Source organism: Urocitellus parryii, chromosome 1, assembly GCF_045843805.1.
Source record: "Urocitellus parryii isolate mUroPar1 chromosome 1, mUroPar1.hap1, whole genome shotgun sequence".
Classification (NCBI taxonomy): domain Eukaryota; kingdom Metazoa; phylum Chordata; class Mammalia; order Rodentia; family Sciuridae; genus Urocitellus; species Urocitellus parryii.
The window spans coordinates 65,749,128-65,766,261 of record NC_135531.1 but is presented as its reverse complement, the minus strand read 5'-3'; the positions used below and the strand labels follow the sequence as shown (position 1 = coordinate 65,766,261).

The 17,134-nt window shown below is 33.6% G+C and overlaps 1 protein-coding gene across 1 annotated transcript in view; it reads right to left on the bottom strand.

The window, feature by feature from the left end:
* The window catches only part of LOC113186944 (V-type proton ATPase subunit S1-like protein), a 22,957-nt gene extending 6,690 nt beyond the window's left edge, over window positions 1-16,267 (bottom strand). Inside the window, exons 1-6 of the mRNA XM_077796129.1 lie at window positions 16,245-16,267; window positions 9,660-9,700; window positions 9,333-9,394; window positions 8,403-8,635; window positions 2,623-2,673; window positions 70-310 (exon numbers count right to left, since the gene is read on the bottom strand). Of these exons, the coding sequence (XP_077652255.1) occupies window positions 70-310; window positions 2,623-2,673; window positions 8,403-8,635; window positions 9,333-9,374 (567 nt within the window). The 5' untranslated portion in view covers window positions 9,375-9,394; window positions 9,660-9,700; window positions 16,245-16,267. The remainder of the gene's footprint in view (window positions 1-69; window positions 311-2,622; window positions 2,674-8,402; window positions 8,636-9,332; window positions 9,395-9,659; window positions 9,701-16,244) is intronic.
* Window positions 16,268-17,134: the final 867 nt, after the last annotated feature.

Here is a 17,134-nt window from a genome sequence, read left to right as displayed (position 1 = left end):
GGTGTTTTCAATATTGCATTTATTCGACACCAAAAACACAGGTATCCTGAGCATGTTTTAGTTTATTACCTGAAAATCAATGAAGGTGACTTCCCACAAGCTTGACATGTCATCTGTGTCACTGGGCAACAAGAGAGCATCATGCTGCTGCAGGCTGCTGACACGTTGGCAGTGGTAGGAATAACTTGACGGAGCATAGATGCCAGTTACATTAAAAGTTGCTTGGACTGAATTGTTGAAAATAATCTCAACTCGGTGCAAAGTAAACCAACTCTGGCTGGACAATTTGTTGTAAGTGGTAAGGAAGAATCTGAAAATGATTATACAGCAGTATTACCCACTGTACTTCCACATTTACCAAAGCAGGACACAGTATATGAACGGTACAACAGTGCCCTCTTTTGTTAGGTGGCGGAGCTGACCTGGGGAGTGGCTTCACCTTGGTTTCAAACAAGTTTCCTCTAAATAGGTGAGAAAGAAAACAACTGACAGAGGAGCCAAAAGTGAACAATACAAATCTCTACAAAAGAATACAAAGCTTTTCTTTCTCAGAATCAGTGCTCGAGTATGTGTTCATTATGGCAAGAAATTTGAGAAAAAAAGTGTAAGTGGACATCAACATGGAATTAAACTGTGACTTAAAAGAACAGTAATAGCTCTCTTACTGCATGTTAATCATGCTTCTGTGTTATTTATGCGTATTTTATTTAATCTTTACTATAACACTATGAGATAGTACCATTATCCTCATTTGACAAATGTGGAGTCTATGACCGAGAGGGGTAAAATAAACTTGTGCAAGATCAGAGAGCATGTCTTGGAGTTGGGCTTCAAATCCTATCTCAGACCAGCCCTTTACTTTTAATCTTTCTGAAATGGAATATTCTCCAGCTATGAAAAATTTATATTGTTCATATGTCATGATCATTTGTTTTTATTTTTAAAAAATGGGTGACTGCATAGAAAAAAAAAAGAAGTCTGGAAGGATAGGGATCAAAACATTAGTAGTGATTAAAAATGGTATTGGATTATTAGTTATAATTTTCTTTCATTACATAGCTGAATGTTTTCTGGCTCTTCTATTTTCCGTGGCTTTTCTTTCTTATTTAGTTTGTGGGCTTCTTCAGAAGCACAGCATGAAATAAGTTGTGAATATATTAAAAGTATCCAGGAAAATCAGTCATCAAAATATGTAAGGTGGAAGAAAGAGAAATTAAAGAGGAAAGAAAGGCTACCAAAATGAGTGCACTATTAAGGAAGTTTCCACTGTGGACAAGAAAGGCTTAATGCCCAGGGGGAAGCTGGAAGCCAGGATAAAAACATGCCTCTAAATGATCTCAGCCAATGGAGAGAAAGATGGGTATTCATATACTTCTTAGACTTGGGATGGGAGAGAGTGGGCTGCTTTCGCCAGAGAGAGTGGTAGTTGAAAGTTGAGCAGGTGAAGTTTAATGCTCTAAAGTAGAAAGGCCCTATAGACAGGGTATTAACAGCATATGCTAATACCTTTATCGTAAGTAATAATAAAGCTATTTTCCACTTGGAAAAATTGCTATTACAGACCAAAAATATCCCCCCACTTCTATATCAGATAGATATAGTGTTGGTCACCTTACGGGATTCTATTTCCTTACAAAGTTTCTCTGAAAGGTGATGGCATATATTTTCTAAATTATGACCACTGAAGCACCAGTGTCCCATGATATGTTGGTAAGTGCTCTGTGGAAGAAGGCTTTCCAAAGTTATGATTAGGAAACAGTAGGTTAATCAAAGTTATGAGTACAACGGTCTTCCTTAAAAGCATGTCTTCTCGGAAGTCTGACTTTCCAAGAAGAAGAAGGCATGGTATGTGGTAATTCTCAAGCAGGTTTAACTACAAAATCCTTTTCCTGTAGAATCACAAATATTTTCACAAAATGGAAGCATTTTACAGGACACAGCTTTGGAAAGAGTACTCTAGCACATCCTACTGATTTTCAAGTAATGTTGAAGACACATCTGCTTCTCTCCACTAAAACATTCCTACTATAGGAAGGGAAGCTCTACACTTTTATAAGATGAAAATGTAATGCCTTCAATTTCTCCCCACCCTCCAGAAGCAGTTTCTAACTGTTTAGATAAACTACTGTTGGTAGTTGCATCCTTCTATACATAAATATAGAAATATGTAGGCCTTTGTTGGTTGTCTACTGGAGAATTCAGAAACTTGTTCATTGCAGATATAGAAGTGTGCATCATTATAAGGAACTACACAGATTAACTTCAAATCAGAGCCTCAGCCTTGGAAAGAGACAGAGGGAGGGAGGGAGAGAGAGAAAGAAAGAATTAGTTTAATGAAAATGACATCACATTCAAGCATTTCAGGTTCATGAATTCTTAAGTTCCTCTCTGATGAGTGGAGCATAGGTGTTTCAATAGGAACTGAAGAAAACACTCTTACAGGATCCCATCACATATAGCCATTGACTTTTCAGTGTAGTTAGCTAGCTGTGGCATTTGAAGTATCACAGTGTTTGAAGTATCACATAAAAAGACTTTGAAATCCACATACAGAATGAATAAGTTTATAGAGCTAATCTGAAGTCCTGAAATTATAATATTCCAAAGTGGTAACCTACCTACCTCATATAAAAGCTTTGTAGATTTTCAGCATCACCAAACTTCAGAGACAACCTTAAAAAAGAGATGCAACACAGATCATGAAAATACGATGTCCCTTATTTCACACTATACTCAAAAATTACCTCAGAATGGATCTAGACACAAATGTAATACTTAAAACTACAAAATGTATAAAAGAAATATATAAAAGCATTTACACAATCTTAGGAATAGATGTTTTTTTGAAAATATACACAAATGAGACATAAAAGAAAAAATAATTTATACTTAATTAAAATGAAAAATTGGGGGGCTGCAGATGTAATTCCATGGCACAGTGTTTGCCTAGCATGTGTGAGGCCCTGTGTTCAATTCCTAGCACTATTTAAATAAACAAATAAGAAAAACCTTTGATCTTCAAATGACACTGTTAAGAAAACAAAATAGGAGAAAATAATCCCAACATATTCACACAAGGGACTTTATCCAGAATATAATAAAATCAACAACTCAATAAGAAGATAGCACCACTTAAAAATGGTCAGAAGACTTGAACAGGTACTTTATAAACAAAGATACACAATTAGTCAATGAGTATATGGAAAGATGCTCTTAGCATCACTCAACATTTGGAAAATATAAAACAAAAATCACAATAGAATACCAAAGTATAACAAACAGAATGACTAAAAGTTTTTTTAAATGGATTCAAGTTTTTAAGACCTATATTTGTTCATATTTTCCTGAAAGTAAACATGAAATTTCCTGGAGAAGAGACAGATTATTACTTATGCATGGGAATAAAAATATTGGTTCCTCTTTTAACCCAATTTTTCCCTCTAGGCCACATGATGAGAACCAAATATCATCTTTTATATATTGATATTTATAGTAGAAGTAAAGAAGACCAAAATTATGAACCTGGGTGTTTACCTAAAAGAGAGAGAGACTTTCTGAGAGAGGAGGAGAAACATCTGTTCCCTTGGTATCAATAAATGCTCTTTGGGCAAAGAAGGGGGAAGATCCTAATACATGCCCTACAATCTAAGTGGAAGAATTCAAATTAGGGAGCAAATAGTTCAACATAAAGGAGACAAATGACTGCAGATCTAACATCCACGGTACATAAATAAATGCCTCCAACAGGTAGATAAGACATGCTTCTTGGGGTTTCCAACTCCTGAAATGACTCTATGATTCTAGTTTCATAAGACTTTAACATGTAAACACATTACTCTGAAGAGGTAAATCTCTTACTAATTTCAAGTCTTATTTTTTAACCAAGGTTCCAGTTAAATTCTTTCAGTAATATAAAAATGCAGAGACATGAATATTTTTCTCTATATCTAACACTGACCATACAAAGTATTGATCAGGATGTAAAACAACTGGAACTCTCATACAACACTGGTGGAAAGGTAAAAAGGGCAATCACTTTAAAAAAAACAGTTTGGCAATTTCTGAAAAAGTTAAATACTCATATCATTTAGCCTACTATTCTCAAATGTAATGACACCTAAAAGAAATGAAAATACATGTTGCCACAAATCCTTGTACATGGATATTAATAGAAACCTTATTTGGCAAGCTATGTAAAAACTGTGGGGTGGGGACAAATTCCCATCAGGTGAATGGATAAATAAGTTGCAATGCATCTATACAGTGGAATGCTACTCAGCAATGGAAAGGAACCATTGATACAAGCAACAACATAAGATTATCCAAATCATTATGCTAAGTGAAATCAAACTGGCTAAAAAGAAGATATATATGACTATATCTATATAAAATTCTAGAAAATGCAAGCAAATTTTTAATGATAGAGGGCAGAACAATGATCTGTAGGAAGGTGCGAGTGGCTAGAGAGATGGATGGATTACAAGAGGAACAAGGAAACTTTGGGTCCTTATGAAAGCATTTTATCTTGATTGTGGTGGTAGTTTTATGGGTGCACACATAGGTGGAAACTGACCATATGGTACACTTTAAATATGTGTAGTTTATTGTCTGTAGTTTATATCTCAAAAAGGTTGAAAATGTAAGAATGGTTAAAAAATAATTATACTAGAAAATGTAAGAAATTTAAATATACAAAGGATATTGCTACTATGTCATTAAAATATCTACAAGTTATAATACTTCAAAGTACACTGTAAAACAAAAAAGCAAAAGCAGGTATCTATAAAATATGCAATTGCAAACTTGAAAACTATCACCCATATACAATCTCAGTAATTCAGTCTCTCTAATCAAAAAATAGAAATATCAGTGATCAGACCGAAGTTCATCTTAATCCTATTTATGGGGAAAGGTAGAGTTATTAACAAAATAAACCATATATGTAAATTGATAATATTTTCCATTTTCTGACATCATAAACTCAGACACCTTAGATATACTCCTTTACAAACTCTTTATAAACTTATTTATTTGGTAAAGCAAATATTCAACAGCCTCTTTCCCTGTATTTTGATAGTCGACAACAAATTACTGAAAACACTTTGAAAAAAATGCATTTCTTTAATAGTATTTCATAAATCTAATTATTTAGTCCAATAGAAATTTTCCTAGTTCTTCCATGGGACCAGAATGACTGGGTTCCCATCAACTGGCTCTATAATGATGCACTAAACCTCAGAGAAAAGCCATTGTCAGCCCACCTAATCTCTGTCCCTGCCTCCTAATGAAGCAGCCTATTAGCCTCCAAGCTTCTGACCCTCCAAGAGTTCTTCTCCAGCAGTCCTGGTTTCAGCAGAATCTGGTTAACAATGTTCTGCTTTGAGTAAAGAACATGAGGTCTGTTTTCACAAAGCAAATTCAGCATTCATTAAGTGCTAGGTACTGTGGCATCAAAACCAAAAGGGATTTACAACCTAAAGCAAGAGTTGGGAAAAGGATCATTTTTTACTTTTTCAAGTGCCCTACTCTTACACATTTAAAACCGATTCTGAATTCATCAGACTATAACTGTCTAAATTCAAAATATACACAGATGATGGGATTATGTTCTATTTACAGGGCTTTCACTATTTATAAAGACTTCCGTAGCAAATCTGTCTGCCAAATTTGCTTCTCCCTGAACATTTTGTTTCCAAGAGCTAGAACATGGTCATTTTTTTTTTTAATCCATGCTTTTGACCTTACATGGTTATGTCTTTGCTTGGGTTTATTCTCTCAGCAACTCCCATTCCTGTTCTTTCATATAAAATTTCCTCACCAGCACACAAAGGCCTCTCATTCATTTAAGCAATTCACAGAAATCAACCACATTGTCTCAGTGGCTGGTTTTTGATTGTCTCACTTGCTGGGAAACTTGCCACACCCTCAGGTGAACACACTCACCTGAGGACTACCCCCAAAATTAATTTAAGCTTTCAAGTCCTCTCTACCAGGTAATTAGACACCAATTCACTCTTTTGAAGTTGAGAATACTACTCATGTGAATAACACTTGGCAAGTTCTCAAAATTCTTATGAATACATCTCATTTGACTTTCATAACCCTGTAAGACAGGGCCAAGGGGAAGGAATTAAAATGTCATTAAACACTTCCTCTCCTGGTTCTGTTAAATACAAATTGTGAGTCTGCAATAAATTTTGAAACTCATTTGAACCTTGATTTCCTCACCTGGAACAGGGATGGTGGCCTGTGACTTAGAGAGATATTATGAGGAATAAGAGATAATGGGCTTGTTATGGCCTCTATACAGTGTCTGACCCATGTACATGTAAGACTTCTTGGTCACAATGAGTAGATATCATCACATCCATCTATTAGGTAGGAGTTTGGGGACATCAAAATGGCAGTGGAAGGGTGTAAGAAAGATGCTAATGGAGAACAATACAGGGAGATAAGTCATGTCTCTGTTTTTGATAAATAACATTACCATGACAACTCCCACCACTGAGGATTTATCACCATAATAATTCCTGCCACAGGTTTGGTATATTAAAATGACCAATGGGGATAAATTGGGTAGTATTCTAATTAGGTTTTCTAAAGTAACCAATGGGAGAAAATTGGACAATATTCTAATCAGCTATCATAAGGTAAACAATGGGAGCAAGTGGGGTGAAGTCTTTAATCTGCTTTGTATAGGAAAGAGAACTCCTCACAGCTCAGCGTATAAGACACTGATTTCCAGACACCAGGGCCTTGTGTTTCTCTTTCTTGCTTGACCCACTCCATTCTACATTACAGAATGATACCCTCACTTTCAACTTTGCTTTTAATAAATCTGTACTTGGCCTGTTATTTGTGTGTGTTTTACTCATTTCTTGTTCAGGACATCAAGGACTTAAACTCAACTGGACACCCTGATGATAACACATCTGATACATGATGACCCTACAGGTCCTATTTGTAAAATCACAAAGTTCACTGGGAGAACTGGGTCTAGAAGTCAAATTTTTATTTTTTTCCATCTGTCGGCTCCTAGTGGTCACTAAGGTCCCCAAAGCCCAGTGAAAAGTTGTGGTGTTCTGATTTTCCCTACAAAAACCTTATAGTCATAATAAATGCGATTTAGGTGGGCCAGTCAACCAAGTTATCTCCAGGCAATCAGCCTCTCTCTGTGCAACTGACCACAAATAAAGAGCCCTGTAGGGAATAAATTAGAGCCTGAGGAAAAAGGTTCTGAGCTCTCAGCAGTGTTGGCATCTCTTTCATAGTCTATGATAGTCATGCTATAACAGGATAAACAGATATGGGATGATTCTGAATGTTTACACTTTCAATTCCCTAAATTTTTGTTAAGTTGGTCATTCTCAATCGCAAAATACTAATACTTATAATGTGACTTTTAAGTGTACATTAATATAATCCATTTTTATCCATCATCAAGAATTTTTAGATGAGGAATAAAAAGGTATTTTCAGCCAAACTATATAAAGTGTAAAAAGAACACACACACACACAAATATATATATATATATATATATATATATATATATATATGTCATGTTTTATACAAAGCATCCTATCCATCTGAACCAGACCAGAACACATGCAGAGAATCTTCCAAAAACATCCATTTTGCCAGCAAATATTGAAAAAAAGAGGTTTATAGAACACAAGTATAACATATCAAATTCCCTCCCCCTGGACCAAAGCAAGTAATAGCAAAATTTCTTGCTTTGATGACTGAAAAGCAGAGAAAGACATTGGAAATTGATTTGTTCTTCAAGAGGGACATATATTTAATCAGCTTATCTCAAATCAAAACTAATTGTTCTCATCAGGTTGAAATGTCCTAAAGAGTTCTCTGAAATTTGGCCACTCAAAGGTACCCTTGCACATTTGCAAACAAACAGTGTTCCATAACTTCAGAATCCCCCCTGCAGTCAGACATTTGTCCTAGCTAAAGTGAATCTTCTCTGTTTAATCCACATATATAACTCGGCTTTGACATGTAATTTCTTCCATGGTGAGACAAAAGTAGTTTAATACCTAACATTTAGACTTAGACTAAGCCTGAAGTCCTTTTCTATTCTTTCCTTTTTTTTCAGAATGGGTTTGGAAACCCTCATTTTAAAAACCCTCATTTTCCATAAAGTTCTTATGATAATTGTTTAAAAGGTCCACAAGGAAATTGCCAGGAAAAAAATTTTAAATATATAAAGTTAATTTCTGACTTGTTCTTTCATTTATATATTAAACACTTGCTCCCTTCCTCAAAGAATGTCAGGGTCATGTTCAAAGGAGTCCCCCTTTTTTTCTGAAATGACAAAAAAAAAAGGATTTTTATAGTTAACAGACTACAATACCCCTCAAGGATGCCTCAAGCAAATAGATCCACTTACGTGGCACTTTCCTCACTGCAGTTTGAGTTGCCAGTATCCACTACTGCCTTTTGATCAAATGTTTCATCTGTAAGGTCCAGCCAGGTCAGATTCTTAAATTTAATTGTTATTCTTTTGGCCCAGAAGAGAATGCAGGAAATTCCATCAACGGAGACATTAACAGGGTTATGATGGCTGAAGGCATTCCCATGTTCTTTTTCTAAATGTCCCTCTTTGCTCAGATTTTTAAAAGCCTAATTAACCAAATAAAATAAAATTTAAAAATAAACATGTCCATGATACAAAAGTCTTCCTAGAAGTAAAAAGGCTAATTAATATCTTATAATGATAGACATATGTCAAACATTTATTAAAATCCATAAAATGTACAACACAAAGAGTGAACCAATTACTCCAATGCAAGTACAGATAAAAGAAAAATTAATTAAGAGGGAGCAACAAGGCAAGCTCAAGGATAATCAAAGACAAACTTCTAGAAGGGAGATCAGTAGAGTACAGCAAGTGGATTAGCGGGTAAGAAGAGGGGAGGGAAAGGAAAGATACTGGGGAAGGAGACTGAGCAAATTATGTGCATGCACAAATATGACATGAATTCCACTATTATGTACAATTATAATGTACCAATAAAAAAGAAAGCACAAACCAACAAAAAATAAAAATGATATAAAAGGATAAAATGCTACTGTAATGATCCTGTCTGGAAAGCAATAAAAATAAAACTGAATATTGTAATAAAAATATAAGACAGCAAGTAAAATTAAGTATTTCAGGTTTTTCTAATTTATAAGAACACTATAATATACTCCCCTACTCAAAGTTCAAGCAAAACTATGTTAAATATTAACAGAATTATTATTTGTATTTTTACTATGCCGCTGTTTTAATTATTTAAAAGATAGATTACAATCTAATTCTCAGATAGACCCATACCTTCGTGATTGGCATTGTTGTGAAATTCTGGATTGGTTTCATATCTCCATTATTCTGTTGACCTGTCAAATAAAGATGTGAGTACCAAGGCTAAAGAATATCAATGTATGAATGTCATTGAATGACAATAATATGCTAAGCACTGTGAAATATATCAGACTTGAGTCTCCTTTGCCTCATAATTTAAAATATACTAGTTTAAGAAATTTTTCACATGGGGAATCTAGGTAAGAACAAACACCACTACTGATCAGGGAAGCCTGTAACAGAAAAAGCTGTTCTTTAACACCCTCCACCAAGGAATCATAGGGGCAATACAAGTCTTACCTTTCTTTATAACCACTTCTTTATTTGAAGATGTTTGAGAACTGAAATTGGAAAAAAAATTAAAATGCTAAGCAAGTACCTACAATTCAGATTACATGAAGCTTTCAGAAGTATATTTAAGTTATTATATTCCAGAGCCGAGGAGCAGAACCTCAGCCTGTCAGAACTGTTCATTTTCTAATGGTGAATTTCTGATATCAAAAGTAATATATGTTCTTCAAACAAATATGTAGACAATTCAGAAAAAATTTAAAGAAAAAAATTTAAAAATCAACCTTGATCCTTATTCATTGAATATTGTACAGAGCCAAGTTGAAGTTGAACCAACAAAAAATAATAACAAAATAATAAAGCAGAATAAAATATTTTATAGGGAAATTTTATACTACATTGAATTGCTAATATATTAAAGCCAAATATGCATTTCTTTTCTAAATCTATTTCTCCATCAGATTTTTATAACTTTATTTTATTTATTTTTTTAATGTGGTGCATCACACATGCTAGGCAAGTGCTCTATCACTGAGCCACAACCCCAGCCCTAAAATATGCAATTCTTTAAAAAAAAAATTTTTTTAAAAATCAGTTACCAAAATGGTATTTTAAAAAATGATGAGAATAGAAATATGATATATATGTATGTGTGTGTGTGTATATATATATATATATATATATATATATATATATACTTTCAGTCTCTCTATACAGACATACATATACCATATACATATTTACTTTTCATAAAACTTTAAAATAGATTTTTGTGAACATACTATTTTGGAGACTGCAATTTTTAACATAAAATATATCACAAATAGTTACCCATGTTATATATTTTTCTGATACAATTTTGAATTCAATGTGATATTACATCATGAAATCATTATCATAATATCTTTAACCTCATTCCCATTCTTTTTTTTTTTTTTTTGGTACCAGAAATTGAACCCAAGGGCATTTAACCACTGAGTCACATCCCCAACCATTTTAATTTTTTATTTTGTAATAGAGTCTCATTAAGTTGCTGAGGCTGAGGCTGCCTTTGAACTTGTGATCCTCCTGCCTCGGCCTCCTGAGTCACTGCCAAATTCCTATTCTTTTTCTTTTTTTGTAGTTGTAGATAGACAGAATGCCTTTATTTTATTTATTTTTATGTAGTGCTAAGGATCGAACTCAGTTCCTCAAACATGCTAGGAAAGCACACTACCACTGTGCTACAGCCCCAACCCCAACCCCAAATTCCTATTCTTAATTATTTAAGTTGTGCTATGAATTGAGAGTCCCCCAAAATTTCATGCTGATTAAAGACTTGGTACCACAATGTCAGTATTATGAGGTGTCAGTATTGGGAGGTCAGGTATAATGGGAGATCTTTATGTTATTGAGGGTATGCAGTAGTTTTTACATGAACCCTTAACAGTTATTGAGAGAAAGTTGTTACAAAAGGAGCACACCTGGCCCCTCCTGCTCTCTCTGGTTCCTGGCTCAAGATGTGATCACTTGTTCCTGACACATGTTCCATCATTACCATTCACCATCCACCAGGGAGCCCTCACCAAAACTGAGTCAATACAGGGACCATGCTTCTAAACTTCTAAAATTGTGAGATAAAAAACCTCTTTTATTTTTCATTAGTAGCCTATGTCAGGTATTCCATTACAGTAATTAAAAGCTAATTCATATAAGTTGTTTCCAATTTTGGGGTAGTGTAAAAACACTGCTTTGTTATTATGGATTATTTGTTCATATCCATGTGAAGCTCTTTAAGATAAATTCCTGAAGTGAAGTCATTAAGTTATAAACATACATACATGTTTCATCATGAAATGTTTTATAAACAAAAATATTTTTAAAACCACCCTATCTGCCTGTTCCTATCATCTAGCTTTAGTAATTATCAAGTCATAACCCATTTCTCCCCTGTGGTATTATTTTGAAGAAAATATCAGAAATTATATCATTTTGAAATCTATCTCTAAAAGATAAGGACTTCAAAAATAATAATAAGATTACATCTATAAATATTGATAATTTTTTAACATTAAATATTTTCAGTGTTTAAATCTCCAAGTGGGTCATAAATGTTCTAAAGATTTTAAGTTTATTTATTGTACATTTGAAGTTTTTCATAAGTTTTACCTATAGTATATGAGAATGTAGATCAAACTCTATGCTTAACATATCACTATCATGTAACCTGAACATTTTAATTATTAAAGAATATATAGTATATGTCATGATATGTATGCAAAAAATAATTATAGCCAAAGAGTACTAAAGCCATATCAAAGTAAAGTGTTTAGAATTAATCATGTGGCATCAATTATAAATTAAATGTACAATTCTCTTTGCAATATGATATTTATTATCTAAAAGAATTTCTGAAGATGACAAATTGGGGACAATGATGTCTACTAGATGCCTTAAATAAATTCATGCATGCATGCAATTATTCAGATTTTATTCACTCATTTTGTGGAGCTATAATTTATGTACAGTTAACTATATATAATGTATACAAATCTATAAATTTTGGCACAGGCACATACTCATGACATCACTGCTACAATAAAGATACAGAATATTTATATCACTCATAAAAATATCCCCAAACATTTCTGCATTCAAGAGATGTTCCCTCCACCCTTAGCCCTAGGAAAGTATAGACAGGCTTTCTGTCCCTTTAGATTAGTTTGCATTTTCTAGAATTTTATATTAATAGAATCATATAACATATATTCTTTAGTGTTTGGCTTTTTTCAGTCTTAACATAATGACTTTTAAATCAGTGTATATTGTTGTATATATCGAGCATTCACTCCATTTTATTGCTAAGAAATATTTTATTGTTGATATACCACATTTTATTTGTCTTTGCATATATTGATGGGCATCTATCATATTTCTAATTTGGGACTACTTCAAATAAAGATTTAAGAACTCTCTCATTATAATATTTTGTGTGGAAAATGTTATTATTTATAGTAGGATTCTTGTTAGAGGAGTTAGCATGAATCAGTTCTCTGAGCCCATTCTAGGAGCACTAAGAAATTTAATTTCCTGAGTTAAACTCCAAATTCTATAATGCAAATTAAAATGTCACTAGATATATAAGAAAAACTAATATCCAGTCACTACTTCCTGGAGAGCTTCAAGCTTTCTAATAATATAATATTATAATATATTAACCTTATAATAATATAAAACTATATTATAATAATATAACCACACAAATAGATTTTTAAATGTTCCTTAATTTGAATTTTATTGAAAAATCATATTTCATGATGCCAGATTACATACTCAATTTTTAAATATCTTAGTGAACAAAAACAGAAAATTTTAATATGTTTTACCTAGGTAAGATAAAAATTGATCAGATCAATTGGAAATATCTAGTTAGTAAGGAGGTTAGTAAATGTTTATTGAATAAAAGTATAGGGTGAATGAATGAGCTACAATATCATTGGTAGTACTGGATTGATACTCTGCAGTGTTAATTAAATTTTTCCATGTGTTCACTAATGAAAGATTTCTGGTAGACAACACAAGCTCACTGTTGTTTCAATGTTTCTGGTCTGAGCATCCAATAATAATGGATATAATAATGCTGTTAGACTTTCTAAAACAAGCTGTAATCCAGATAGGCTTTACACACACCTCTAAGTCTGAATTAATGAGGTTTTACTGGAAACCATTATCTCAAGCCAAACAAAATAATGTACATTTTCCTATTACTATATAATCTCTGAACCACAGCAGAAACTATTTAAACCCTTTTCCAGTAAAAAGGATCTCTACAGCATTAGAAAGGTAATCAAGCATCTTAGATTTGTAGCTGTGAGTGTCATATGCCTTCATGCAGGTGAATGTGACAATGAGGCAGCTCTACTGTGTTCCTTCTGAGAACAAAAGTCACACTCCCACCATGACTTACAGGCTCGAAGTCCTCAACCTGCCAACTGTACTTACCTCAGTTTACCTCTTCTCTTTTCTCTCTGCTCCAGCTACACTACCTTTCTTCAGGCCCCATGTTTCTTTCTTTCCTCATAAAAGCCTTAAAACATGCTGTTCTTTATCTGCAATGTTCTGTATCATCCTGTTATTTTCTACCTATTCTCCCAATCACAACTCAAATATCTGTTCCTCAGGAACATGGTCTCTAACTTCTCACACTAGTTCAGATATCATTTTATGTGCTCAGAGCTTCCCATATTTTTTCCTCACAACACATTTCCATGTTTATTAATAATTATATTTATCACTTGATTAATGAGCATCTCTTCACTAGTCTTAGTCTATGAGGGCAGGGACTTTGCCTATTTTGGTCTTCACTAAAGACCTAGAGACTAGTATAGTGCCTAGCTAATGAAAAGTACAAAGTATTTTTAAAATGTGTTACTTGCAAGAACAACCAAACAAATTAATGAGCTCTGAAATCAAGGTGGAAAATACAAGATCACACAGTTTCCTTTTGATTCCAGAATAAACCCAGCATGAGGAAGGAATATGAAAAGGAAGAATGGTGACATGCATTCTCTCTAAGCTTAAGGAAAGCTGTATCAAGCTCATCCTTCCTAAAGACTTTTAAAATTGAATAGTATTTTGAGTTGAAAGATATTTTTTATTTCAGATCCATGATTTGAAAGAAAATTCATGAAACAGCAATCAAGAGATATCTGAGCTTTATAATGAATTAAAATCCCATATTAGACTTGAATGATAATTGATTTATACAATTTTTAATATCTAAAGCTTCTGCAGCTAAGATTATTTAAATCTGTTAACCTTGCCTTAAAAACAGAATAGGATTTTTATAATTCTTTTTTTTTACTTATAGATGGACATAATGCCTTTATTTTTTTTTTTTTAATGTGGTGCTGAGGATCAAACCTAGTGCTTCATACGTGCTAGGCAAGCACTGAGCTACAACCCAGCCCAGGTTTTTATAATTCTTTTCCACTGTAGTACACAGATCAGTCATTTCTGTATAAACTTGGTGATGAAACATTATTAAACTAACCACCTAAGAAAAATAAGTCATTCACTATTTAAAAGCAAACCTGAAGGAAGATACCAATTAATTGGGGGAAAAAAAGGGGGTAAAAACAATTTAAGATGCCTATCCTTACAGCTTTTATCTGCTGCTGACTTAAGAATTCTTTAAGACAAGTTTTTCTAGACCACTCTGCTTGCTGGTATGCTTTGTGTTCACACTAAATTCCCTGGTGCTTTTGTTGAAACAGCACATAATGAAAAATTGGGAGACATAACATAAATTAACTGCAATTCAGATTCCAAATATTCTTTTATTATCGATAAACTTCTATGTGCTCCCTCATACAGTATGGAAAGAAACCAAAGTAACAACAAGAGGAGAAATAGAAATTGTGCTAGTTAATTAGAAATACTGTGTATCATACACAATTACCATCTCAGACCAGTTAAAATTAATACCTTTTCTTTAAGGGACATGTTATATATTTCTGAGATTTTATATTTTTTCTTACTTCCCACAGAATAACAGGAGAAATTATGAAATTAACATTTACTTATAAGTATAAAAGAAAGCTGAACACTGATTTAAGGAAACATTTTCTGATAGACATATACTTGCACATGTATTACAATGCTTCTTGAGTATTATGAATAAATAATCCTTGCCTCTTATAATAAAGATTATTTTTAATCTTAATTATAAACTCCAGTTTGATAATTTTAGTAGCTAGCTCTTCATTTTGAACCATTTAGTAGCTAGTTTATCAATTTTGAACCATAAACAAATATAGATATTTGACATTTAAAGAAATAACAGAACCATCTCATGTCAGACTTGCATTGAAGTTCACAAATGCATTTCATTAAAAGATGTATAATTGCTCACCTTACATTCTTCCTGGTAAATATCTGGTCCAAAGTTAGTGAAAATCCCATACATAGAAAAAGAAGTGAAAAACTAAACAAGATTTTTCTTCCCATCAAGGAATGAATCAGTTTCTTCAAACCAAGCACATCTGTTAATTCATAATGCAAACAGAGCAGAAGCAGTACTTTTCATGCTTTGTAACTGATAGCATATTCAACCAATAAAAGGACAGCTTTCCCCAGGATGTATTATGTGGGGGAAGGCAGAGGGAGGGACCTAATAATGCTTACTTTAGAGTACAGAATGAAACCAATATTTAGATTTTTATTTTTTTTCTTTTTCTTTTTTTTTTTTTAAAGAGAGAGTAAGAGAGGAGAGAGAGAGATAGAGAGAATTTTTAATATTTATTTTTTAGTTCTCGGCGGACACAACATCTTTGTTGGTATGTGGTGCTGAGGATCGAACCCGGGCCGCACGCATGCCAGGCGAGCACGCTACCGCTTGAGCCACATCCCCAGCCCCCAATATTTAGATTTTTAACTACTCATCTCATTGAATGATTATTAGGAAGGAATTTTTTAAGAGAAAATCTATGTCAGATAAGATCTTTTCAGAAAGTTGCATTGTTTTGATACTGTCACATAAAATCTATAAAGTATATATTTTTACATGCATCTTTCAGGTGACTAAATCAGTTTAAAAAAATCTCTGGAACTTACCTATATTTACATATATGTCCTAGTTCAAGGTTTCCTGTTGAATTCCTACCTCTCCACCTGCTGAGAGGCATTGAAGGGAGTGTTGAAGAGCACTGGCTTTGGAGTCAGACACCAGCCAACTGCACACCCAGCTGGGGACTTACCAGTTGTCTGAAACTAGGCAAGTGGTTTTCCCTCCAAATCCTTGTTTCTTCAACTGTGAAATCGGTACAAGAATACTTAAAGAATTGTTGTGAACCTTAAATAGAACCAATCAATCCTAGATGAAAGCCTCTTCTTCAGTGCTTAGCTAAATAAAGAACACCCATTGTTACTGACTGATGTTTACTTGCACCAGACCGGCTTAAGAAGCTTTCAAAAATAGGACCCAATAAGACTCAATCTTTAACGGTTATTTTACATTTACAGAGCAATAGTAAAAAAAAAAACAGCATGGTACTGGTACCAAAACAGGCAGGTGGACCAATGGTACAGAATAGAGGACACAGAAACCAATCCACAAAATTACAACTATCTTATATTTGATAAAGGGGCTAAAAGCATGCAATGGAGGAAGGATAGCATCTTCAACAAATGGTGCTGGGAAAACTGGAAATCCATATGCAACAAAATGAAACTGAATCCCTTTCTCTCACCATGCACAAAAGTTAACTCAAAATGGATCAAGGAGCTTGATATCAAATCAGAGACACAGCGTCTGATAGAAGAAAAAGTTGGCTACGACCTACATACTGTGGGGTCGGGCTCCAAATTCCTCAATAGGACACCCATAGCACAAGAGTTAATAACTAGAATCAACAAATGGGACCTACTCAAACTGAAAAGCTTTTTCTCAGCAAAAAAAAAAAAAAAACAATAAGAGAGGTAAATAGGGAGCCTACAACCTGGGA